The sequence below is a fragment of the Phyllobates terribilis genome, unplaced genomic scaffold (genome assembly GCF_046119375.1).
Source record: "Phyllobates terribilis strain yellow unplaced genomic scaffold, ASM4611937v1 Scaffold_8__6_contigs__length_399053987, whole genome shotgun sequence".
NCBI classification, from domain to species: Eukaryota; Metazoa; Chordata; class Amphibia; order Anura; family Dendrobatidae; genus Phyllobates; species Phyllobates terribilis.
This window is the reverse complement of record NW_027362768.1, coordinates 152,290,914-152,316,702: the sequence shown is the minus strand read 5'-3', so window position 1 is coordinate 152,316,702 and position 25,789 is coordinate 152,290,914. Positions and strand designations below refer to the sequence as shown.

The following is a 25,789-nucleotide window of genomic DNA, read 5'->3' as shown; positions in this document are numbered from 1 at the left end:
GGCAGATGCTGGAAGCCGTGGGACCGGACCAGACGCCTCTCCCATCCATCGGATAGGTGAGTATCCATACTTTCTCCTGCGCCTCCGTAAAAAAGCACTGGAATTATTCAGTGTGCGAACACAGCTGCGTAATTCCATCGCTTATAATGGGCACAATAGGGAGAAAGCGCAGGACGCAGCTGCGTAAAGAATTGACATGTCAATTCTTTACGCAGCTGCGCTTTCGCGCTGCGTAATATTAGACTGTGTCTGAATGGCAAAGTGAATTTACCATTCACTTTGCTGGCAGACACAAGGCACATTGCGTATTTTGAAAAAGCGCGCGCAAAAAAGCGCGCGAAAATACGCAATGTGTGAACGCAGCCTTAGTCTTGGAGTCCTAAGTGCTATGATAAATGTTGTAATGGTCGCATTGCAGCTGTGGAAAAAGGGGAATTACCTGTACCTTTTCAGGATTTTTGGAAGGTTTTTTCAGAGGAGGAGTCGCAAGTTTTACCTCCTCATAGGGATTATGATTGCACCATTGAGTTTGTTCCTGGAGCTACTCTTCCCAAGAGTCGCTTATTTAATCTGACTATCCCTGAAAGAAAGGCCTTGGAGGAATACATACAGACGAGCTTGGCTGCTGGTCACATTAGACCTTCTAAGTCGCCTGTGGCCATTGAATTTTTCTTTGTTAAAAAAAAAGACGGTGGTTTACGTCCATGTCTGGACTTTCGTGAAATTAATAAGATTACCGTACGCAATTGCTACCCATTGCCGTTAATTCCGGACTTGTTTAACCAGTTAGTAGGGGCCAAGTGGTTCTCTAAAATTGATCTCCGGGGGGCATACAATTTGTTACGAATGAAGGAGGGTGATGAATGGAAAACTGCTTTTAACACTCCGGTGGGTCATTTTGAGAATCTGGTGATGCCTTTTGGTCTTACCAATGCTCCCGCGTTTTTTTCAGAACCTTATTAATGACATCCTGAGACCTATGATTGGCAAGAATGTGGTTGTGTATTTGGATGACATTCTGATTTATTCACCAGATCTGGAGTCCCATTGGCAGAGCGTACGTGAGGTGTTGCAGTTATTGAGTGATAATTCACTTTTTGCTAAGCTGGAGAAATGTGAGTTCGCTGTACAGAGAATTAGTTTTTTGGGCTACATTATCTCCAGCGAGGGCTTTGAGATGGACCCGTGAAAGTTCAGGCTGTGCAGGAATGGCCTAGGCCTATTGGTTTGAAATCAATACAGAAATTTTTGGGTTTCGCCAATTATTACAGGAAATTCATTAAGAATTTTTCTATAATTGTTAAGCCGCTGACCGATCTCACCAGGAAAGGTGCGAATACGGTCCAGTGGACTACTGAGGCCATTGAAGCTTTTGTATATCTCAAGGAGAGGTTCAGTTCTGCCCCTATCCTTATGCAGCCTGATGAGACCAAGCCTTTTTTGGTTGAGGTTGATGCTTCTTCGGTGGGGGTCGGTGCAGTTTTGTCTCAGGAGAACAAGGATGGAGTACATCCCTGTGCTTTTTTTTCAAAATATTTTTCAGAAACCGAACTTAATTATGATGTTGGTAATCGGGAATTGCTGGCTATTAAACTTGCGTTTGAACATTGGCGTCATTTCTTGGAAGGTGCTAAATTTCCTGTTCAGGTTTTCACATCATAAGAATTTGATCTATCTGGATGCAGCCAAACGCTTGAATGCCCGTCAAGCTAGGTGGGCACTTTTTTTTTCTCGGTTTAATTTTTCTGTTACCTATATCCCTGGTACTAAGAATGTTAAAGCTGATGCTTTATCTCGCAGCTTTTCTCCCATGGTTGGTACCGAGGAGGAAGAGAACATTTTACAGGAAGGAGTTGTGGTAGCAGCATTGGACTCCGTTTTGGAAGATGGGATTCTGAAAGCCCAAGAGGATGCCCCATCTAACGCTACTCATGGGAGGTTGTTTGTGCCTAGAACCTCTAGGAGAGATTTTTTTGTGGAGTGTCATGAGTCTCGGTTGGCAGGTCATCCAGGAATTTCTGAGACTAAGAAACTTATCAGTCGCAGTTTTTGGTGGCCTGGGTGGCGGAAGGAAGTCATCAAGTGGGTGCGTCAATGTACGGTGTGTGCTAGGTCAAAGGCTTCCCATACCCCTGCTGCGGGGTTGCTTTGCCCTCTGGAGGTTCCTAGTGCGCCTTGGACACATCTGGCAATGGATTTTATTACTGACCTTCCTGTGTCCGAGGGTTTCACTGTCATCTGGGTGGTCGTGGACCGTTTTAACAAGATGTGTCATTTGGTTCCATTCATTAAGCTACCCTGCGCTAAGAGACTCGCTAAGGCGTTTGTTAAGGAAATTGTCAGGCTCCATGGCGTTCCCACCTACATTGTTTCTGATAGGGGACCTCAGTTTGTGGCTCGCTTTTGGCGTGCTTTTTGTGACAGGTTGGGAGTCCATTTGTCATTTTCGTCTGGGTATCATCCTGAGTCTAATGGACAGACTGAAAGAAAGAACCAGGATGTTGAACAGTTTTTTCGTTGTTTTGTGGCAGACAATCAAGAGGGGTGGTCTGAGTTTCTGCCACTCGCAGAATTTGCTCTTAACAAACATACATCCTCTTCTGCTGGGTGTTCTCCTTTTTTTTGTTGTACTGGGAGACATCCGTCTTTTGGTTCGTTCTCCAAATTGGGGTCGGCGGTGCCGGAGGAGGAGAATTTTTCCGGTGATTTGGAAAGAGTTTGGACTAAGGTACGTTGTAACCTTCAAGAGGCTAACAAAAAGTCCAAGAAGTATTTTAACAGGAAACGTAAAGAGGTTTTGTTTACTGTGGGTGACATGGTTTGGTTGTCCTCAAAGAATCTGCGGTTGAGGATTCCCTCTAAAAAATTGGGTCCGAAGTTTGTGGGGCCATTTAAGGTGCTTCAGGTGGTTAACCAGTCTGCTATTAGGTTGGAGGTTCCCTCCTCCTGGAAGATAAATCCTGTGTTTCATGTTTCCTTGTTAAAAAAGGCTGATGTATCGGATAGGGAGGCCACTGTCAGAGTTCCTCCGGTGGTGGAAGACGGCGAATATGAAATTTCTCATATCCTGAATTCCAGAGAGCATAGAGGGAGATTGCAGTATCTCGTCGCTTGGAAAGGTTTTGGTCCCGAGGATAACTCCTGGGTTAAGGCGGATGATGTCTCTGCCCCTAGACTTGTCAGAGCTTTCCACAGGAGATTTCCGGATAGGCCTGGGCCTGGAGGATCCGGAGGATCCTCATAAAAGAGGGGGTACTGTTAGAACCTTCCTGTTTGTTTTTGTTTCTATCTTGTGTTTTGCGGTCACGTGACCATCTTCCTATATATTCCAGCTCTGCCCTTCTAGCCTTGCTGGACTTCAGTGTTGTTTAGACTGTCTTTCTAGCCCGGTGCTTTTGTGCCTACCTATCTCTAGTTTGCTTGGTCCTCTGGACCTCTAGTACTTTTGTCAGTTTATCCTTTGCTCTGCAACAACTTCTGTTAGGAGGTGTCCCATTTTTTGTCCCATTCCTTAGTTCTTTTAGGGACCCCTCCCTTTCTCTATAGGTCTCCATTCAGACTAGCCGAGGACGAAGGCGGGTCTGTTCACAAGGAACAGGTCGCCCGCTACAACGTAGGGACTCAGCTTAGTCTTACTGTACGGACAGCACTCCCATTCTTTCCCTAGTTTATGTTGCAGATCATAACAAAAACACAGCAAAAATGCTGCATGTGAACATAGCCTTATTGTTTACTTTCTTCTTCTTCTATTATTATTATTATAAATATTAACAATAATACCTTTAACTGTTTCTGATCCAAATGGCCATGGTAGATCTGAAGCCTCTGTCACTCCAGCTCTATTCCTCGCACAATACTGTCACCTCCCACTTTACTGTTAGCTTCTTGCCTGAAGTCACACAGCATAGAGGCTGTAAGTAAAGCAGGAGGCGGCAGCACTCTGCGGGAAATAGAGCTGGAGTGACAGAGGCTTCAGATCTACATAATAAACAAATGAGATTTAAAATTATATGAAGATCTGAAGCCTCTGTCACTCCAGTTCTATTCCTCGCCCAATACTGCCACTCCCGCTTGACTGTCAGCTTCTTTGCCTGAAGTCACACAGCATAGAGGCTGTAAGTGAAGCAGGAGGTGGTAGCACTGTGCAGGAAATAGAGCTGGTGTGACAGAGGCTTCAGATCTACATATAATTTTTAAACCTCATTTGCATATTAATTCAAACACTGATTTCTCAGTAATGGAGGAATGGACTGGCCATGTAAAGATATTGCTGGATTTGTCTTTGAAAGACCTAAATGGTTGTGGAGTGAAATCCAGCTGAGAGATTTAATTTAAAGGGATAGTCCACTACTCTTTCTTAGTTTAAAAATAATCCCATGATGGTCTTAGCATAAAAAAATAGTCTCCTGCCAACTCCAGACATTCCTCCATACCAATTCCTATATCCACCATTGTGTTTCTGGCTTCCTCTTCTGGCGAGAAGACACCATGTGACCCGCTGATTGACTACATCAGTGATGTCCTGTCTGACCTGGAATGAACAGTCTATAGCACTTCCTTCTAGTTTGGACAGAACATAACGATGCAGCCAATCCGTGGATACTGATTGGATGCAGCTTACATGATCTGCTGGAAGAGGAAGTCAGGAGACCAGCCGGGGATACCAGCAGCAGCACAGAGGAGCATCGGGGTTGAATACTATATATATCATACATAGATACATACAGATGACCTGGCCTCCACAGTCACCAGACCTGAACCCAATCGAGATAGTTTGGGGTGAGCTGGACCGCAGAGTGAAGGCAAAAGGGCCAACAAATGCTAAGCATCTCTGGGAACTCCTTCAAGATTGTTGGAAGACCATTTCCAGTGACTACCTCTTGAAGCTCATCAAGAGAATGAAAAGAGTGTGCAAAGCAGTCATCAAAGCAAAAGGTGGCTACTTTGAAGAACCTAGAATATAAGACATATTTTCAGTTGTTTCACACTTTTTTGTTAAGTATATAATTCCACATGTGTTAATTCATAGTTTTGATGCCTTCAGTGTGAATGTACAATTTTCATAGTTGTGGAAATACAAAAAAATCTTTAAATGAGAAGGTGTGTCCAAACTTTTGGTCTGTACTGTATATATATATATATATATATATATATATATATGTATATCTATATACAGGGTGGAGGGTGGTTCAAAAGTAGATGGACAGAAAGTGTAATAAGGTTATGAAGGGGGAGATTTATCAAACACTAAATTGCAGCTGCCTGTCTGGATCATCCTCCAGTAAACCATGAATTAGACGTGGGAGATAAGCTTTCCACCCAATAGATTTCAGGATTCGCATGATAGAAGCTCGTGAAATTCCCAATTCCAAAGAGGCTCTTCTGGTGGACTTTTTTGGACTCTGAACAAATGTTTCAGCAACAAGTTGTTTATTATCTTCTGTACAGACTGTTTTGGGTCGACCAGTTTTTGGAGCATTAAGGATTGAGCCAGTGGCATTGAATTTGTCACGAATGCGGTAAATGGTTTGTCTCTTTGGGGCTTGAGTACCAAATGTTTCAACCCAATTTGCTCTAATGGTCTCAGCATTTTGAGATTTCCAATACTCTGTTAAAATCCATTTTCTTTCACCTGCATTTAAATTATTTGCCATTATGTGTTATCTGAATTATCTGAAAAGAAAACAGATATGGGGGAGATCTATCTGTGAAAACTAGATCTGTGAAACTGGCTCAGTTGCCCTTAACAACCAATCAAATTCCACCTTTCATTTTCCAAAGAGTCTGTGAGGAATGAAAAGTGGAATCTGATTGGTTGCTAAGGCCAACTAAGCCAGTTTCACTTTACACCATGTTTGATAAATCTCCCCCTTCATAACCTTATACTTTCTGTCCACCTACTTTTGGACCACCCTGTATATATATATATATATATATATATATTGTGACAGTGTCACTGGTTTTATATGTGAGGGGAGGTATGTGTCACTCAGGATGCTCTCCTGTGTGAACTAAGACCTACTTTATTTTTCTGCCAGTGTGTTATATGCTGGTAGATTTACTTGTTAAAGGGTGTGCTGTTTTATGGGAATGGCAAAGAGGGCGGGACGCCATTCCCCCTACCTCCCCTCAGGGTGTGGCTGAGCAATGTGTAAAAGCTCAGTCCTGTTTTTTTTCCAGTGGAGTGTGGTCTGGAGAGGGAAGTCTCCAGAAAGTATTGTGGAAGCTGCAGAGCTTTTCATAAGGACTTTAGCAGTGCAGTTTATGCTACCGAGAGCGGGCGGAACCCGCTCATCTATGGACTGAGTTATATTTTGTTTTGTTTTTTTCCGTTTAACCCAGAGGGGTCATGTTTGTTTTTCCTGCGAAACCTGCATGAGTTTATGGCTGATAATAAACCAGCAGAAAGAAAACCTGGGAACGTGTGTCCTGAGTCTGCCTCCAGGAGAGCCGAGCGAGTCGTCTTGCCACAGGTGGTGTGAGAGTGCGTGCAGGATTCCAGGAACACGTGTACCTGCCACAAAGACCGGTGGATGTCCTGGGTGAAGGCTGCCAGCCAGCCAGAGAAGTCCAGCAGCATGGAGGAGTTCGTTAGGCACCTGGTCCAGGCCCAGCAGAGCATGCAGCAGCAACACCTACAGGCCCAGCAGAGTATGCAGCAGGCCCAGCAGAGCATGCAGCAGCACCAGGAGACGACCAAACTGTTGCTTCAGCAGATCCAGTTGCAGCAAAAGTCACAACAGCAGCACCAGCTGGAGGCGCAACAGCAGATACAGCTTTTGGCGGACGCCATCCAGAGCATGTCGGCCGCCCCACCCTCAGGGACGACTGATGATTCTCACGTCAGAAAGGCGGTAAGGCGGGCCATGCAGAAGATGACCCCTGGGGATGATGTAGAAGCATTTCTGACTGTTTTTGAGAGGGTGGCTGATCGGGAGAGACTTCCACCAGCACAGTGGGCAGAGGTTCTGGCGCCATATTTATCGGGTGAACCCCAGAAGGCGTATTTTGACTTGGCGCTGCAAGATGCTAAGGAGTATCCCAAACTAAAGACAGAGATCTTAGCACGTCTGGGAGTAAATATGGCGGTGAGAACCCAGCGAGTTCATCACTGGGCGTATGCTAGCAACAAACCCCCTCGTTCGCAGATGTTTGACTTGTTCAGAAGTGGCTACAACCGGAGTCCTCCACTCCGGCCCAGATGGTTGAGCGGGTGGTGATTGACAGGTTCATGCATTCCCTTCCCAAGCCAGTACAGAATTGGGTTGCCCAGGGTGATCCCCAGAACGCAGATGACTTCATCGACCTGGTAGAGAGGTACCAGGTAGTCGAGAGATCTCTTGGGAAACCGGATGCAGTCACTTCTCCCTACTGGGATACCCAAAAGGGGGCGGGGTCACCATGGAAGGGGTCTAGAGCCACCACTGGGGGACGTCCCACTCCTACTGAAGGTGCCTTTAGAACAGTTGGTAAAGATATAGTTTGCTGGCGGTGTCACAACCCTGGACATGTAGCCGCCAGGTGTCAAATACCCCCTGAGCCCATGGACTGCAGCCTAGGCAGACAGGTCTCCCATTATGCCTATCCAGCCTGTAGCATGGACTGTCGACCCGGCGAGGGGCCGCAGGCATGTGCAGTGTCCATTAATGGAATAAAAGTGCTTGGGCTGTTGGACTCCGGGAGTCTGGTGACCTTGATCAGAGCATCCCTTCCCCACCAGTTGATCCCTTCCAAAACCCTGGGCGTTCGGTGCATCCATGGTGACGCCAAGGACTATCCCGTGGCCACAGTAACAGTGGGAACAGACTGTGGTGCCCAGTCCCATGAAGTCGGGGTAGTAAAGGACCTGATACATATCGTCATATTGGGCCGTGATTTTTCCTTATTCTGGGACTTGTGGGGGAAAGGAACTGGACTAAGTAGCATGGGGAAAAGCCAGGTCCTTGAAGAAGAACCCCCGACGAAGTCTCAGATGGAGGAGTTCCCACTGTGCGTCCTTGTCGGTGATGAGGATGAGACGGTGACCGAGGAGGCCGACCTCCCTGCGTTAGATATGTCCAGAGAGAACTTTGGGACTGCTCAAGTTCGAGACCTGACCTTAAAAGGGGCATTCGACCAGGTTACTGTATGTAATGGGGTTGCCCAAGAGCCGGGGGCCGACACCAGATTCCCCCACTTTGTAGTGCAGGGGGAGTTGCTATATCGGGTGGCCAAACTGAGGGGCGGTGAGATAGTGGAACAGCTGTTAGTGCCGGGGCCATACAGACGGCGGGTGCTAGATATGGCCCATTCACATGTTCTGGGTGGACACCTAGGGGTCAAGAAAACTCAGGAGAGGATATTGAGAAGGTTTTATTGGCCAGGGTGTTATCGAGATGTTCAAAACTATTGTAGGTCCTGCCCCACCTGCCAAATAACCGCTCCCTCCTCCCACTTCCGTAGCCCCTTAGTTCCACTACCTGTGATAGAGCTTCCCTTTGAGAGGATTGCCATGGACCTCGTGGGCCCCTTAGTTAAATCAGCTCGGGGCCACCAATATATCCTGGTCGTCGTGGACTATGCGACTCGGTATCCGGAAGCGGTTCCCCTAAGGAACATGTCCAGTAAAAGTATAGCCCTAGAGCTGGTCCATATTTTTGCTCGGACAGGTCTACCAAAAGAGATTCTGACAGACCAAGGAACCCCCTTCATGAGCAAGGTGATGAAGGAGCTTTGCAGAGTCCTTCAGATAACTCAGCTTCGGATCTCGGTTTATCATTCACAGACGGACGGCCTAGTGGAACGCTTCAACAAGACCTTAAAGGCGATGCTCAAGAAGGTCGTTGAAAAGGATGAGCGAGACTGGGACTACCTGCTCCCATTTCTGCTTTTCTCGGTCAGAGAAGTTCCTCAAGCCTCCACTGGCTTCTCTCCATTTGAGCTCCGATATGGGCGGCATCCAAGAGGTCTCCTAGACATCGCCAAGGAAACTTTGGAAGCTGAAGTCACGCCACAACGGAGTATCATCGAACATGTCGCCCAGTTACAGGAGAGAAAGTCAAAGGTGATGCCCATCATGAGGGAACATCTCCTCCAGGCGCAGGAAGCCCAGGCGAGGGTCTATAACCGGTCGGAGAGACTAAGTTCTAGCCCGGGGACCGTGTTTTGGTGCTGATCCCTACCGTCGAGAGCAAGTTCCTCGCCAAATGGCAAGGTCCATACGAGGTGGTGGAGAAAGTCAGCGAGGTTAATTATAAAGTCCACCAGCCTGGCCGAAGAAAGCCGCATCAAATATATCATGTAAATTTGCTCAAGCCGTGGCGGGACCGTGAACCTGTGGAAACTCCTTGCCTGGGAGCCGCACCAGAAGGCAAGGTGGAGGAGGTCACTATTGCAGAGACTCTATCATCGGCCCAGAAGCAACAATGTCGAGAATTACTACAGCGGAATCGGGAGCTGTTCTCAGAGTTGCCGGGGCATACTCAAGTGGTAGAGCATGATGTGCTGACAGAGCCACACATACGAGTGAATCTGAAGCCGTATCGGATTCCGGAAGCACGCCGGGAGGTGATCTTGGACGAGGTGAACAGGATGTTAGACCTCAGAGTAATAGTGGAGTCAAAGAGTGGGTGGTCGAGCCCAATCGTCCTCGTTCTGAAACCCAATGGAGAGTGGAGGTTTTGTAATGACTACCGCCGGCTGAATGAGGTATCCAAGTGTGACGCGTACCCGATGCCCCGCGTCGACGAACTCATCGAGAGGCTTGGACCGGCGAGGTACATCACCACTCTCGACCTGACGAAGGGCTACTGGCAGATCCCCATGTCCCAGATGGCTAAGGAGAAGACGGCTTTCTCAACACCTGATGGGTGTTTTCAATACACGCGGATGCCGTTCGGACTACAGGGGGCCCCAGCCACTTTCCAGAGGGCTATGGATCGGATCCTAGCCCCACATAAGAAGTATGCCGCAGCCTACCTCGACGACATTGTGGTCTTTAGCCCAGACTGGGCTAGTCACCTACCTAAACTACAGGCCGTTCTGGACGCGCTAAGGAAGGCAGGATTTACCGTAAATCCGAAAAAGTGTGTCATCGGGAAGGAGGAGGCCAAGTACATGGGCTATGTTGTTGGAAGAGGCGAAATAAAGCCGCAAATCAAGAAAGTGGAGGCAATTCAAACCTGGCCGCAACCACTCTCGAAGAAGCAGGTGAGAGCATTCCTAGGAATGGTGGGATACTACAGGCGGTTTATCCCGAATTTCGCCATGATTGCCGCACCACTAACGGATCTTCTAAAAGGCACCAAATCAATCATGGTGAAATGGACGGAAGAAACGGAGACCGCGTTTCAACAGTTGAAGCTAACACTGTGCAAGCAGCCGGTCCTGGTCGCGCCAGACTTCAAGAAAGAATTTGTGGTCCAGACGGACGCTTCAGAGGTTGGTCTAGGGGCTGTACTCTCCCAAGAGATAAATGGGGAAGAACATCCCATTCTCTATCTAAGCCGAAAGCTGTCCTCCTGCGAGAAGAACTACGCCATAGTAGAGAAAGAATGTTTAGCCATAAAATGGGCCGTGGATACACTGAAATATTACCTACTAGGCCGGAAGTTTAGATTAGTATCAGACCATGCCCCGTTGAGATGGTTGAGGGAGAAGAGGGGTAAAAATGCCAGGGTAACTAGATGGTTCCTACGGCTTCAAGAGTTTAACTTTCACGTGGAGCATAGGCCCGGGAAGTTACATGGGAATGCAGATGCCCTCTCTAGGATTCCCTGCCTGGGGTCAGAAGGTGCCCAAACGCCCGGCTTTGGGCAGAGGGGGGGAATATGTGACAGTGTCACTGGTTTTATATGTGAGGGGAGGTATGTGTCACTCAGGATGTTCTCCTGTGTGAACTAAGACCTACTTTATTTTTCTGCCAGCGTGTTATATGCTGGTGGATTTACTTGTTAAAGGGTGTGCGGTTTTATAGGAATGGCAAAGAGGGCGGGACGCCATTCCCCCTACCTCCCCTCAGGGTGTGGCTGAGCATTGTGTAAAAGCTCAGTCCTGTTTTTTTTCCAGTGGAGTGTGGTCTGGAGAGGGAAGCAGTATTGTGGAAGCTGCAGAGCTTTTCACAAGGACTTTAGCAGTGCAGTTTATGCTACCGAGAGAGGGCGGAATCCGCTCATCTATGGACTGAGTTATATTTTGTTTTGGTTTTTTCTGTTTAACCCAGAGGGGTCATGTTTGTTTTTCCTGCGAAACCTGCATGAGTTTATGGCTGATAATAAACCAGCAGAAAGAAAACCTGGGAACGTGTGTCCTGAGTCTGCCTCCAGGAGAGCCGAGCGAGTCGTCTTGCCACAATATATACATATATATATATATATATATATATATATATATATATATATATATATATATATACAGTTAGGTCCATATATATTTGGACAGAGACAACATTTTTCTAATTTTGTTTCTAGACATTACCACAATGAATTTTAAACAAAACAATTCAGAGGCAATTGAAGTTCAGACTTTCAGCTTTCATATTAGGGTATCCACATTAAAATTGGATGAAGGGTTTAGGAGATTCAGCTCCTTAACATGCACCACCCTGTTTTTAAAGGGACCAAAAGTAATTGGATAGATTAAATAATTGTAAATAAAATGTTCATTTCTAGTACTAGGTTGAAAACCCTTTGTTGGCAATGACTGCCTGAAGTCTTGAACTCATGGACATCACCAGACGCTGTGTTTCCTCCTTTTTGATGCTCTGCCAGGCCTTCACTGTGGTGGTTTTCAGTTGCTGTTTGTTTGTGGGCCTTTCTGTCTGAAGTTTAGTCTTTAACAAGTGAAATGCATGCTCAATTGGGTTGAGATCAGGTGACTGATTTGGCCATTCAAGAATATTCCACTTCTTTGCTTTAATAAACTCCTGGGTTGCTTTGGCTTTATGTTTTGGGTCATTGTCCATCTGTAGTATGAAACGACGACCAATCAGTTTGGCTGCATTTGGCTGGATCTGAGCACACAGTATGGCTCTGAATACATCAGAATTCATTCGGCTGCTTCTGTCCTGTGTCAAATCATCAATAAACACTAGTGACCCAGTGCCACTGGCAGCCATGCATGCCCAAGTCATCACACTGCCTCCGCCGTGTTTTACAGATGATGTGGTATGCTTTGGATCATGAGCTGCACCACGCCTTCACCATACTTTTCTCTTTCCATCATTCTGGTAGAGGTTGATCTTGGTTTCATCTGTCCAAAGAATGTTCTTCCAGAACTGTGCTGGCTTTTTTAGATGTTTTTTACCAAAGTCCAGTCTAGCCTTTTTATTCTTGATGCTTATGAGTGGCTTGCACCGTGCAGTGAACCCTCTCTATTTACTTTCATGCAGTCTTCTCTTTATGGTAGATTTGGATATTGATACGCCTACCTCCTGGAGAGTGTTGCTCACTTGGTTGGCTGTTGTGAAGGGGTTTCTTTTCACCATGGAGATTATTCTGCGTTCATCCACCACTGTTGTCTTCTGTGGGCGCCCAGGTCTTTTTGCATTGATGAGTTCACCAGTGCTTTCTTTCTTTCTCAGGATGTACCAAACTGTAGATTTTGCCACTCCTAATATTGTAGCAATTTCTCGGATGGGTTTTTTCTGTTTTTGCAGCTTCAGGATGGCTTGTTTCACCTGCATGGAGAGCTCCTTTGACCGCATGTTTACTTCACAGCAAAACCTTCCAAATGCAAGCACCACACCTCAAATCAACTTCAGGCCTTTTATCTGCTTAATTGAGAATGACATAACGAAGGGATTGCCCACACCTGTCCATGAAATAGCCTTGGAGTCAATTGTCCAATTAATTTTGGTCCCTTTAAAAACAGGGTGGCACATGTTAAGAAGCTGAAACTCCTAAACTCTTCATCCAATTTTAATGTGGATACCCTCAAATGAAAGCTGAAAGTCTGAACTTCAACTGTATCTGAATTGTTTTGTTTAAAATTCATTGTGGTAATGTCTAAAAGCAAAATTAGAAAACGTTGTCCCTGTCCAAATATATATGGACCTAACTATATATATACATATATATATATATATATATATATATATATATATATATATATATACAGTACAGACCAAAAGTTTGGAGACACCTTCTCATTTAAAGATTTTTCTGTATTTTCATGACTATGAAAATTGTACATTCACACTGAAGGCATCAAAACTATGAATTAACACATGTGGAATTATATACTTAACAAAAAAAGTGTGAAACAACTGAAAATATGTCTTATATTCTAGGTTCTTCAAAGTAGCCACCTTTTGCTTTGATGACTGCTTTGCACACTCTTGGCATTCTCTTGATGAGCTTCAAGAGGTAGTCACCGGAAATGGTTTTCACTTCACAGGTGTGCCCTGTCAGGTTTGATAAGTGGGATTTCTTGCCTTATAAATGGGGTTGGGACCATCAATTGTGTTGTGCAGAAGTCTGGTTGATACACAGCTGATAGTCCTACTGATTAGACTGTTAGAATTTGTATTATGGCAAGAAAAAAGCAGCTAAGTAAAGAAAAACGAGTGGCCATCATTACTTTAAGAAATGAAGGTCAGTCAGTGCGAAAAATTGGGAAAACTTTGAAAGTGTCCCCAAGTGCAGTTGCAAAAACCATCAAGCGCTACAAAGAAACTGGCTCACATGAGGACCGCCCCTGGAAAGGAAGACCAAGAGTCACCTCTGCTTCTGAGGATAAGTTTATCCGAGTCACCAGCCTCAGAAATCGCAGGTTAACAGCAGCTCAGATTAGAGACCAGGTCAATGCCACACAGAGTTCTAGCAGCAGACACATCTCTTCAACAACTGTTAAGAGGAGACTTTGTGCAGCAGGCCTTCATGGTAAAATAGCTGCTAGGAAACCACTGATAAGGACAGGCAACAAGCAGAAGAGACTTGTTTCGGTTAAAGAACACAAGGAATGGACATTAGACCAGTGGAAATCTGTGCTTTGGTCTGATGAGTCCAAATTTGAGATCTTTGGTTCCAGTCACCGTGTCTTTGTTCGACGCAGAAAACGTGAATTGATGGACTCTACATGCCTGGTTCCCACCGTGAAGCATGAAGGAGGAGGTGTGATGGTGTAGGGATGCTTTGCTGGCGACACTGTTGGGGATTTATTCAAAATTGAAGGCATACTGAACTAGCATGGCTACCACAGCATCTTGCAGCGGCATGCTATTCCATTCGGTTTGCGTTTAGTTGGGCCATCATTTATTTTTCAACAGGACAATGACCCTAAACACACCTCCAGGCTGTGTAAGGGCTATTTGACCAAGAAGGAGAGTGATGGGGTGGTACGCCAGATGACCTGGCCTCCACAGTCACCAGACCTGAACCCAATCGAGATGGTTTGGGGTGAGCTGGACCGCAGAGTGAAGGCAAAATGGCCAACAAGTGCTAAGCATCTCTGGGAACTCCTTCAAGATTGTTGGAAGACCATTTCCGGTGACTACCTCTTGAAGCTCATCAAGAGAATGCCAAGAGTGCGCAAAGCAGTCATCAAAGCAAAAGGTGGCTACTTTGAAGAACCTAGAATATAAGACATATTTTCAGTTGTTTCACACTTTTTTGTTAAGTATATAATTCCACATGTGTTAATTCATAGTTTTGATGCCTTCAGTGTGAATGTACAATTTTCATAGTCATGAAAATACAGAAAAATCTTTAAATGAGAAGGTGTGTCCAAACTTTTGGTCTGTACTGTATATACACATACAAATATTAGGTCCTCCATGGACTCATTTTTAAAGTGAGTACAAATAGTGAACAACCTCTTTAAGTAATAAATTTGTCTTTTTAAAATTCAATAATGATTTCCTCCTTCTACAAGTGAAGTATTGTGGCATTGTAATGTAGTATAAGAAATACAGAACAGATTTTGTTTTACACTTTGATTGATACTAACATTAATATTCCTTGTTTCTGTTTTTGTCTTTTTTTTTGTTTCAGACAGATATTTACTCTGGAGCTCTTTTCATCCAGGTCTCTCTGGGTTGGAACATTTACCTGTCTACAGTTATATTACTAGTAGTTACAGCCATTTACACGGTCGCTGGTAATTATTACCTTCGTTATGGATCTTTCCTATATCACTACTGAGTCTATGATCGGATTTCAAAATGTAATATTTTATGAAAGAAAGTCTGTCAGTAAGTTTTTCTACCTCATCTGAGAGCAGCCTGATGTAGGCAAAGAAAAGTTGAATCCAAGAATGTATCACTTAGATTACTGGGTGCAGCCGTTCTTACACAATCTGAGTTTTTAGATTTAGCAATGCAGCAGAACTGAGAAAGCTAACCCCACCCCCATCACAGATAACCCCACCCACACAAGCTCTCTGTGTATATAGTCTATAGACAGTGAGCTGCTTATCAGAGGAGAGGGCGGAGTCCGAATAGCATGCACGTGCTGCTGTAGCCTCTGCAGTTTGGACAATGATAATCACCATGTGATAAAACTTTCAGTGTAATTAAACAACACCAAGCAGCTTGACATGTGACACATTCTTGAATTCTGTGTTTTAACCCCTACCTCATGTTGTCCTCAGATTACATAGCAAAAACCTGCTAACAGATTCCCTTTAAGTGCAGCCTCCTGTCTGCCGACATGCCTGTTTGGGTGAATGCTTCTTTTCATCAAAAAGAGCATCTCTTCTTGGAACCCTGTATTATGTTTTTCTCCAGTTATTCTTCCTGGAAGTGAATAACAAACTTGACAACTGGGCGTTACCATTCTTGTTGTCACTAGGGTATATCACTATAATCAGACACTGTTAGCACTGATTGGACAGCGAGAGCTGTGCGGCTGAGGGGAGCAGTACTCTCCTCAACCGAGCCGGAATCACTGGCAGTAAAAAATAAGTAAAAAATAAAAATAAAAAACACTATTCTCCCCTGTGCGGTGCTGTTCTCCTCCCGGCGGTCGGCTGTACACTGCAGGGAGTGCGCTTGCTCCCAGCAGTGTACTGCGCTGTCAGGACCTGCGGTCACGTGAGCGATCAACTGATCACTCATGTGATCTCCCCGTGGGAACATTCTCAAGAATGTTCCCACCAGTACTGGTGGTGAGCTCACCGGGGCTGATCAGCTGATCTTCAGCTGATGAACCCCAGTGACCTCACTCCAGCAGCATGTACACTGACAGGAGTGATTTTACACTCCTCTCAGTGTACATTGCTGTCTTCTACAGCAGTGACATCAGTGATTGCTGATGTCACTGCTGGAGAAGTGACCCAGATCGCCGAGGGACAGTCGTTGGCAGTAATCATGAACTGTGTCATGACAGAGGACAGGTGAGGAATACGGTTGTTTGTTATTTTACCTTTTTTTTCAGAAGATCGAGGGATTCGGGGACTGAAGAATAATAAAAAAAAAATTTAAAACCATGTGTATTTTATTTCATTAAAATACTTTATTCTGGCCGTGTATTTATTGAAAAAGCGGCAACAACTTTACTATGCCATTGGTAATGGGGGCGTCTTATACAAGGCTGATGTGAACCCTATTACCCCACTCGCCACCGCTACAGTGCAGTGAAAAGAGCGGAGGTTAAGCACCAGATTTTGCACATCTTATGGATGCACCATTTCTGGGACTGCTGAGGGGTGATATTATTAGCAGCGGAGGGGGCTAGTATTCATGGCCACTTCCCTGGCTATGAATATCAGCCCTCAGCTGTCTGTTTAGCCTTTTCTGGTTAGATTTTATAGGGGGACCCTACGCCAATTTTTTCCAGGGTACCCCTATAATTTAGCCAGTAAAGGCTAAACAAACAGTTGTGGACTGATATTAATAGCCAGGGAACATTGTTAGCTAATGGCCCCTTTCCAGGCTACTAATATCAGCCCCCGGTGGTTGGCTTTCCCTCTGCTGGTTATAAAAATGACACGGGAGCAATGTCATTATATACCCAGTCTCTGTACGGGTATCTGGTTATCGTCTTTAATCTGGTTTGTTCGTATGTTTAATGAAAATACCAATAAAATTATATATATATATAAAAAAAAATGACACGGGAGCCCACGCCATTTTTTTTTTTAATTTTAGGCTCTGTGCCCACGATCCGAACGTAGCAGTGCTTTTGGAGCATATTTTTTGCTGCGTCCAAAATGTTGCATTCTATTGAATGCAGGTAAATCCACATGCGTTCACTGAACCAATGCATATTTACTGCATTCTATAATTTCTAGTGGTCAAATTTCTGTTGCAGAGACTAGCGACTCTGCAAGAGAATTTGACATACTGCGTTCCTGAAAGACGCGCCGCATGTCAGTGTCCATGGGTGATCCACAGCCTCTGATGCATGCATAGTGGACATGGGATTTCTAGAGATCCCATCCACTATGCTGTAAAATCTGGACCCTGCAGGTTTGATGCTGTATAAAAACGCAGCGTCAAACTTGCTTCGGCTCCTGATCGTGGCGACGTACCCAAACTCACCTACAGCATGTCAATTTCTGTAGCGGACACGCTAGTCTCCGCTGCAGAATTTGACTGATTGAAGTGTCATTATATGCGGTGGATTCACATGTACTGACAACAAAAGTGTGGCATTAGAACACCGCGTTTTGGAAGCAGCAAAAATACGCTGCGTCCAAAGCGCTCCCTTTTGCTGTTCGTGGCGACGTAGTGGCTAACAAAACAGCTGTGAGCTGTTAATAATAGCCAGGGACCATGTTTGCCTAATGGCACCTTCCTAGGCTAAAAATAGCAGCTCACAGCTGCCCCAGAAATTATATGAATAGAAATGCTAATGAAGATTAGGTGAATGGGATTAGCTGACAACTAGCTCTTTTTTGGGTGATGACAAGGTGTCAATCAGACCCTTTCATCACCAAACCTAATTAAACTAAAGTAAAAAGTTAAATAAACCCACAGATGCCGAGTAAACACTTTATTTGAAATACAACAGACACATTCTTTAATCATTTAAATTAACCAATATACTCACCCCAGTTCTGACGGTAATCCAAGGGTTAAAGCAATGTCCCACCAAATAACTTTATTTAGCTCCTTAAAAAGCATTCATAGATGTACAAAAACGCTTTAAAAAACGCATCAAAAAGCATGTCAAAAGTGGCAAAATCGCACGTTTTTTCCGCAGCATTTCTTCTACCAAGGAGATGTGTGGCGCCCCTGAGGGTTCCGTTGCCACAGGGGTACTGCACCTCAGATAGAGGTGTGGTATCTCCTCTTCCAGGTAAGGGTGGAGCATCACTCAGGACCCCACTTCACACTCAACACTACACCACTCCTGTCCTGTAGGGGGCCTAAATGCACCAGGGTGCTGCCCCGGCCCTGGATAGAGGAGATGGGGGAACCAAAGTTAGGGGGAACCAAGCAGTGGGTGAGGGTGGAGGACACACTTACGGGAAGCACTTATAGAATCTATATAATACCTGGCCATCTTAAGTTCAAGGTCTTTGATTGTGGTCTTCTGTCGGGGTCCAGCAAGAGTATGTAGCTGGCTGAAGATTCACGGTCCTCGTACTCTGGCCTTGAGACGAGGAGCGGGTCAGAGTTAACCAGTGTCTCTGCCCGGTCAGGGTCCTGTTCTAAGAAGGCCTTGGAGGGGAGCAGAGGAGATAGGCTCCACAGGCAAAAGGATCCCAGGGGGATACGGATGGAGCGGAGTCGCCACCTGTATTCTTCATTCTGGCCTAGCCAGAGGGATTCCTGCTGCAAAAGGGGTAACCGGCCCCCGATATCTGACTTTGTCGCTTCATGTCTCAGTCAGAAAAGCCCGGAGGCTTAGTGGATCCCAGGGGGATACGGACGGAGCGAAGTCGCCACCTGTATCTCTCAAACTGCGTTTACCCAGTGGGACCCGGCCTTACACAACGTTCAAACCACACACAGTGAGGAGAAGACTCAGTGGGAGAACTTACTAAGGAGAGGAACAAACCAGCGGGGTCTCGACAAGTGCTCCTGATCTACCTGGAAAGTGCTGAACCCCCCCTACCCGGTGTCCACTGTACGCCGTGTGTAGCAGAGAGAAGCTTTGCGGCTGAAAGTTCATCTAAAGTGAGTAAAGACCCGGATGACTTCATACACCGCCTCCGCTTGTTTATTCCTGCTCGGCACTGAACCCACCATACCTCCATACAGATCGTTCAATCACTGCCCTGAGGCCTACTCCGCCTGTGGGGAGTAGTACCAACTGTGCTGCCAGAACACCGGCCTCAGAGGACTGCTGCAGCGCTGGTGGCCTTCACCAGAAACGGCAGGTGGCGTAGTCGAACAACCACTTATCCCTACAGAAGCCCATTTTTCATGTGACAGCCCTGGGCACGGAACGGGTCAAGGCCACGACTGCATCCCCGCAACATCTACACTGACCCGGCTCCGAGTAACCCCACCGCTCAGGGAGGGCGTCACAGATGCAGAAACGCTCAGGAAATTTCTGCTTCAAATCCTGAACGTGCGCACATAGCCTAAATCTCAACCAGTGTTTCCCAAACCCCACCCTCACGGCCCCCCCACAGGTCATGTTTTCAGGATCTCCTTAGTATTGCACAGGTGAGAGAATTCCTGATGCCTTGATGATACTTCAATCACCTGTGTAATACTAAGGAGATCCTGAAAACATGACCTGTGGGGGGCCGGGAGGATGGGGTTTGGGAAACACTGATTTAAACCCTCAGATTCTGCAGACTACAGAATCAAAACTGTTAGGGCTCATGTGTGGCACCCCAGGGGTCTGGTTTCCACAGTAACAGCAATGTTATGTCTGAGAGCAGGTGGGAGGTCTCTTGGTCAGGAATCCTATGCATGCCACACCTCCTGCCCAGTCCTGGGAGGGGAAGAACTTCCCCTATATAAACCTGGGGCTGAGGCAGGGTTAGGGAGTTCAGAGGGAGAGTTCAGCCAGGAGGGCTGACAGGGAGCTGTGGTTCCGGCTGGGCCCAGCTCCTGGGCCATGCCAGAAGTAGAGACAGAGAAGAGAAGCAGCTATGGGAAGAAACAACAGGAGCTCTGTGGGAGCAGTGTTACAAGGAGTCAGGGGCTGGCAGCTGCAGAGCTCGCCCTGACTGAGAAGCTATCACCGGACCCGGAGTCCGAGGCTGTGGGGACTAACTCCTACCCAGCAGCAGAATCCGTCAGGCAGGGGATTCCAGGTCCTCTGGCCAAGAAACCCGAAGGCACGGTCACACGCATGGGACCAGCACCGCCGTCGTGGAGCGGAAGCTACTAGAAGGCCCCGAGTCACCGGCCATACGGGTGAGCACCACACGGTACACTCAGGGACGTGGGCTACTTATACCCGCCTCTAGCAAGGTAGCCAGAAGAGTACAGTCAGTTTGGGAGGCCTACAACTCCGCCTGACCAGGGGAGATCCCATCTGCTCAAGGACTGACCAGGCCCCAATCGCTAGCCAGTACTCCGGGAGGGTCTATCTTTGTCACCAGTAAAGACCCTGAACTACACCGTACCGTCTCCGAGTGGTTCCTGCTACCCCCATCATCCACGTCGGCTGCCCTGAGGCCATACCCCTCCCGTTGGGGGTTATACTATCACGCTGCACAATCCTACCACCGGCCTCAGCGGTCTGCCCTGCAGCAGCAGCTCCTTAGCTGTACTCAACGGGTGGCGTAGTCGTCCAACATCTACCGCTGATACAGCGCCACTTAGTCTGACTCCCTGGGCACGGACCGGATCACCGCCACGAGACTACAACCCTCAAAAGATCCGGCTCCGGGTAAGCTCCCGCGTGCGCAACGCAGCGCGACACAGGCCCAGGGGCGCGTCAACTTTTGGCGTAGTCGGCAGGATTTCGTGCCCGCAACCACCGGGTACTGCGTGCCTGAAAAAGACTGTTCAAACTTACCAGTGGTGAAGATTCCCGCCATCCTGCGCCATTTTCAGCCTTCTTCCCGCCTTCCGTGGAGTTTTCCCGCCGTTGGACGCCATCTTGAAGACGCCGCGCGGGAAGAAGAGGGGCGTGGACTCCAAAAGCGTGCGAGAACTGAAGCCCCGCCTCACGTCCGGACGTTGCGTAAGGTCCTGGAAGGAGCCCAGCAGACGCCGACGTTACAGGAGCGCGACGGAAGGTCCTCAACCCTGACGATCCACTGCGGAGCCGCGGCCTACGGAAGAGGATCATCGCAAGGTAGGCCACGGTCCACTAGGGGGGAGAAGGATGTCGGATACGGAGGAGAGCTTCACCGCTTCAACCCCCGCCAGCGCCACCGCTGTTGCGGTCATGCCTTTCACCATGCCCTATATCCCGGGGGCAGCCTGGCTACCCCAGTACTCAGGGGAGTCACATACCCTGCATGACTTTAGAGAAAAGCTGGATAGCCTCTTCCAGGTGTACCCCCTCACAGAGGAGCAAAAAGTGAGCATCCTGGTGGCCCAATTAACCGGGGCAGCCCAAAGGGAGGTAAAGTCCTGGCCACCTGGGAGGAGGACTGTCGCAGAGATGCTAACCCAGCTAACCGAGGAGGAGCTGCAGTACTACCAATACGAGGAAAGCCAAGAGGACCCGGACGGGTCTCAGGACTACCCTCAGGAGGGAGCACAAAAAGGACATAGCTACTGAAGGGAAGTAGCGTGAATAAAGAGCTGTAAATAGTTACCCGTAAGGGTACAAGGACTGCTGCTAATTAAAATATGGTCCCCGTTGGGATTAGTGAATTGTTCCCCATGTGCCCCTATCTTAAACCAGGCTGAGGACTGTGAGCAGCCATTCCTTATCCCCACTGGCCGAGGACTGAGAGCGGCCATATCCTGTAAATAATTATGTGTTTCTAGTTATTTTTAGGAGTCCTTGGTGGATTTACTGGGAATCCTTGTACAATTGGTTGGAGCGTAACCCAGGAATGGACTAAAAGACTGTTAAGGACTCGGGGCAGGACAGACCCCTACCTGGTTACGTCTCCCTGTTTTGGTGAAATGGACACCTTGCTTTTCTTCAAAGACTGCACCCGGTTGCGGACACGCCGTAACCATCTTTATGTGTTTTTCTTATTGTATTATTATTGTTTATACCTTGTTATGTTTTTCTAAAAATATGTTTAGTCCCGGAGTACTAAATTTCACTAGGGGGGAATGTGGCACCCCAGGGGTCTGGTTTCCACAGTAACAGCAATGTTATGTCTGAGAGCAGGTGGGAGGTCTCTTGGTCAGGAATCCTATGCATGCCACACCTCCTGCCCAGTCCTGGGAGGGGAAGAACTTCCCCTATATAAACCTGGGGCTGAGGCAGGGTTAGGGAGTTCAGAGGGAGAGTTCAGCCAGGAGGGCTGACAGGGAGCTGTGGCTCCGGCTGGGCCCAGCTCCTGGGCCATGCCAGAAGTAGAGACAGAGAAGAGAAGCAGCTATGGGAAGAAACAACAGGAGCTCTGTGGGAGCAGTGTTACAAGGAGTCAGGGGCTGGCAGCTGCAGAGCTCGCCCTGACTGAGAAGCTATCACCGGACCCGGAGTCCGAGGCTGTGGGGACTAACTCCTACCCAGCAGCAGAATCCGTCAGGCAGGGGATTCCAGATCCTCTGGCCAAGAAACCCGAAGGCACGGTCACACGCATGGGACCAGCACCGCCGTCGTGGAGCGGAAGCTACTAGAAGGCCCCGAGTCACCGGCCATACGGGTGAGCACCACACGGTACACTCAGGGACGTGGGCTACTTATACCCGCCTCTAGCAAGGTAGCCAGAAGAGTACAGTCAGTTTGGGAGGCCTACAACTCCGCCTGGCCAGGGGAGATCCCATCTGCTCAAGGACTGACCAGGCCCCAATCGCTAGCCAGTACTCCGGGAGGGTCTATCTTTGTCACCAGTAAAGACCCTGAACTACACCGTACCGTCTCCGAGTGGTTCCTGCTACCCCCATCATCCACGTCGGCTGCCCTGAGGCCATACCCCTCCCGTTGGGGGTTATACTATCACGCTGCACAATCCTACCACCGGCCTCAGCGGTCTGCCCTGCAGCAGCAGCTCCTTAGCTGTACTCAACGGGTGGCGTAGTCGTCCAACATCTACCGCTGATACAGCGCCACTTAGTCTGACTCCCTGGGCACGGACCGGATCACCGCCACGAGACTACAACCCTCAAAAGATCCGGCTCTGGGTAAGCTCCCGCGTGCGCAACGCAGCGCGACACAGGCCCAGGGGCGCGTCACATGCACACGACCTACAAGTGCTAACTGAGGTTTTCATTGATAGCACTATAATATTCTATGGGACTGTGCACATGTCCGATTTTTTTCCCCTGGACCAAGTGGTCCGAGGAAATGATTGAAGATATGTCCAATTTTGAGCCGTGTGTCAAAATGTAAACAATATCAATTTTACATTGCCAAATCCATATGAAGCAGCAGTATGAAATTAATATGTGATTATTATCATGGCTTAAAACCCCAAAATCTCTCTCTCTCTCAAATATAACTTGTCCCATTATAAAAACAAGTCACATCAGAGGGTCTTTATCAAGTCACAAAAATAGCTAAGTACTCAAGGGGTTAATAAAAAAAGAAACCACAGGCAACCTGTCAAGTGTTGGCTTCTCGTTATCATGGCGTAATCACACAAATGCACTTTGTCCAAACTATCATGTTAGGAATGTAAGAGTCGTCAAACAATCTCTTCATATCACTGATTAGGATTGTGCCGTAATTTCTGCTCTTATGATTGATAACCCCGATGTCTGCACTAAGGACATTACAATACCGGGAGAGTCAGTGCTAATGATGCGGAAACAGGTCATTGTCACATGCACGGATCTAACAGACCATTAGAAAAACACGAGAATAGGTTTAAAAAGCATTCATTATTCTATGTTTATAGTAGCCTATAAAATGTAGCGTCGGAGGTCGGGTTTTTGTAATTGCCTTCACATAGTCTAAAGCTATGTTCACACTGCATTTTGGCAGAGTTTTTTAATTCAAATTAAAAGCTGCTTTTAACAGTACCAGCAAAAGTTGTGAGATTTCCGAGATCTCATGCACACGCCTGTTTATTTTTCCTGTCTAAATTGGAAAACAAACGCTTTTTTTTTTTAATCTGCAGCTTGTCAATTCTTTCAGCATTTTTTAAACCTGGGTAGTGCTCACACATTGCGTTTTTTCAGTGTTTTTTTTCTGCAGCAAAACCTGATCTCTTGGCAGGAAAGAAGCTGCGTCAAAAACTTGTTTTCCAGGATTCCAAAGTTCAGCTTTGCTTCCACCACAGAAGCATAAACACAGGTCACCAATGCAAGACATATATGAAATCATATTAACCACAATTACAAATGTAACAGTGGGGGGAGGTGAATTGTTCAGGAATAGTTTACCTAAGACACTGGCAGTGTGTTGAGTTTGTAGGACACTATTTATTTTCACACTATGTTCTGCTATTCAATTGCTCAGGGCATTGTTTAATTGTTTAACACCTCCCTGGGCCACTGGTATTGTTTAATCTCACACCTAGCTCAGCCATTGTTTAGTGTGTACACATCATTAATTTAATTAAACTGTTCTAATCCAAACCGCCATCTCAGGTGACCAAGACAAGATGGTAAAATCACAAAAATAAATGTTTCACATACTGTTGTACTTGCTTTTTTTCACTAAAAACGCAGCAAAACCTAAAAAGCTATGTTCACACTAGGCATTTTTTCACCACCCATTACTTTCAATGGGTGAAAAATGCTAAAAAAAATGCAGAAAAAACGCTGAAAGAAGTGACATGCTCTACAGTATTCTGCAAAAAAACATGCAAAGCACAATTTTTTTTCAGCAAGCATTTTTGAAATCTGCAGCTTGTCAATTCTTTCAGCATTTTTGAAATCTGCAGCTTGTCAATTCTTTCAGCGTTTTTGCAGCTTTTTTTTACCAATAGAAAGCAATGAATAAGTGAAAAGGCGCTGTAAAAAAAACACAACCACATGTTTATAATGTGTTTTTGGTGAATAGAACTGACTTTATTAAGCATGTACTGAAGACAAATGACACACATAATCCGCCCAAAAACAACGCAGCAAAGCTGAACTTTGGTATCCTGAAGAATGCAGCAAAACCTACTTACTGTAAGCAGCTCATTTGCTACCAAGAGAGCAGGTTTTGCCTGTAGAAAAAAATGATGCAAAAATGCAAAGTGTGAACATAACTTTACAGTTTTTGCAGCAATCATCACCATAATGCATGCAGATTATACGCCGAGCTATATAATAACACCGCATTGTTACATTCTTGTCCCACTCTGCTCCGACCACCTCTATCACCAGTCAGTGTCAGACTTTTGCTGGCGATGAAGGTGGCGGTGTTGCCAGCGTCACTGTTCGTAGCCTATCGGATTAATTTAGAATTGATTCACTCATCTCTACCTCCAGGTGGTGTAGATATATTGCAGAAAATTTGTGGCAATCGGGATAAATATTATTATAAATAAATCTAATATTACAGAAAATAATAACTCATCATGCTTCTGGTCCAGAACAGGCAAATGTACATTACAAATAACTTAGGCTATGTTCACACTTTGCATTTTTGCAGTGTTTTTTTCTGCTGTCAAAACTTGCTCTCTTGGCAGTAAAACCGCTGCGTTGAATATGTCCATCTTGCAGTTTTTTCATGGCGTTTTTCTTGGCTTTTCCCTGCGCTTTTGATTTTTTGTTTTTGTGGTGTTTTTGGGGTTTGGATTACATATGTCCTTTGTCTGCAGAACATGTTTAACAAAAGTTAGATTTTTCACTAAAAACTCTGCGAAAAACGTTTGTCGCATTTTTTCACTTTCTCGTTGCTTTCGATGGGTGAAAAAACGCTGCAAAAACGCTGAAACAATTGACAAGCTG

The 25,789-nt window shown here is 46.4% G+C and overlaps 1 protein-coding gene across 3 annotated transcripts in view; it reads left to right on the top strand.

The window, feature by feature from the left end:
• The window catches only part of SLC5A9 (solute carrier family 5 member 9), a 103,667-nt gene that overhangs the window by 43,361 nt on the left and 34,517 nt on the right, over positions 1–25,789 (top strand). For all 3 annotated transcript variants that reach the window (XM_073643516.1, XM_073643514.1, XM_073643515.1), the window contains exon 6: positions 14,970–15,075. In XM_073643516.1, the coding sequence (XP_073499617.1) occupies positions 14,970–15,075 (106 nt within the window). The remainder of the gene's footprint in view (positions 1–14,969; positions 15,076–25,789) is intronic.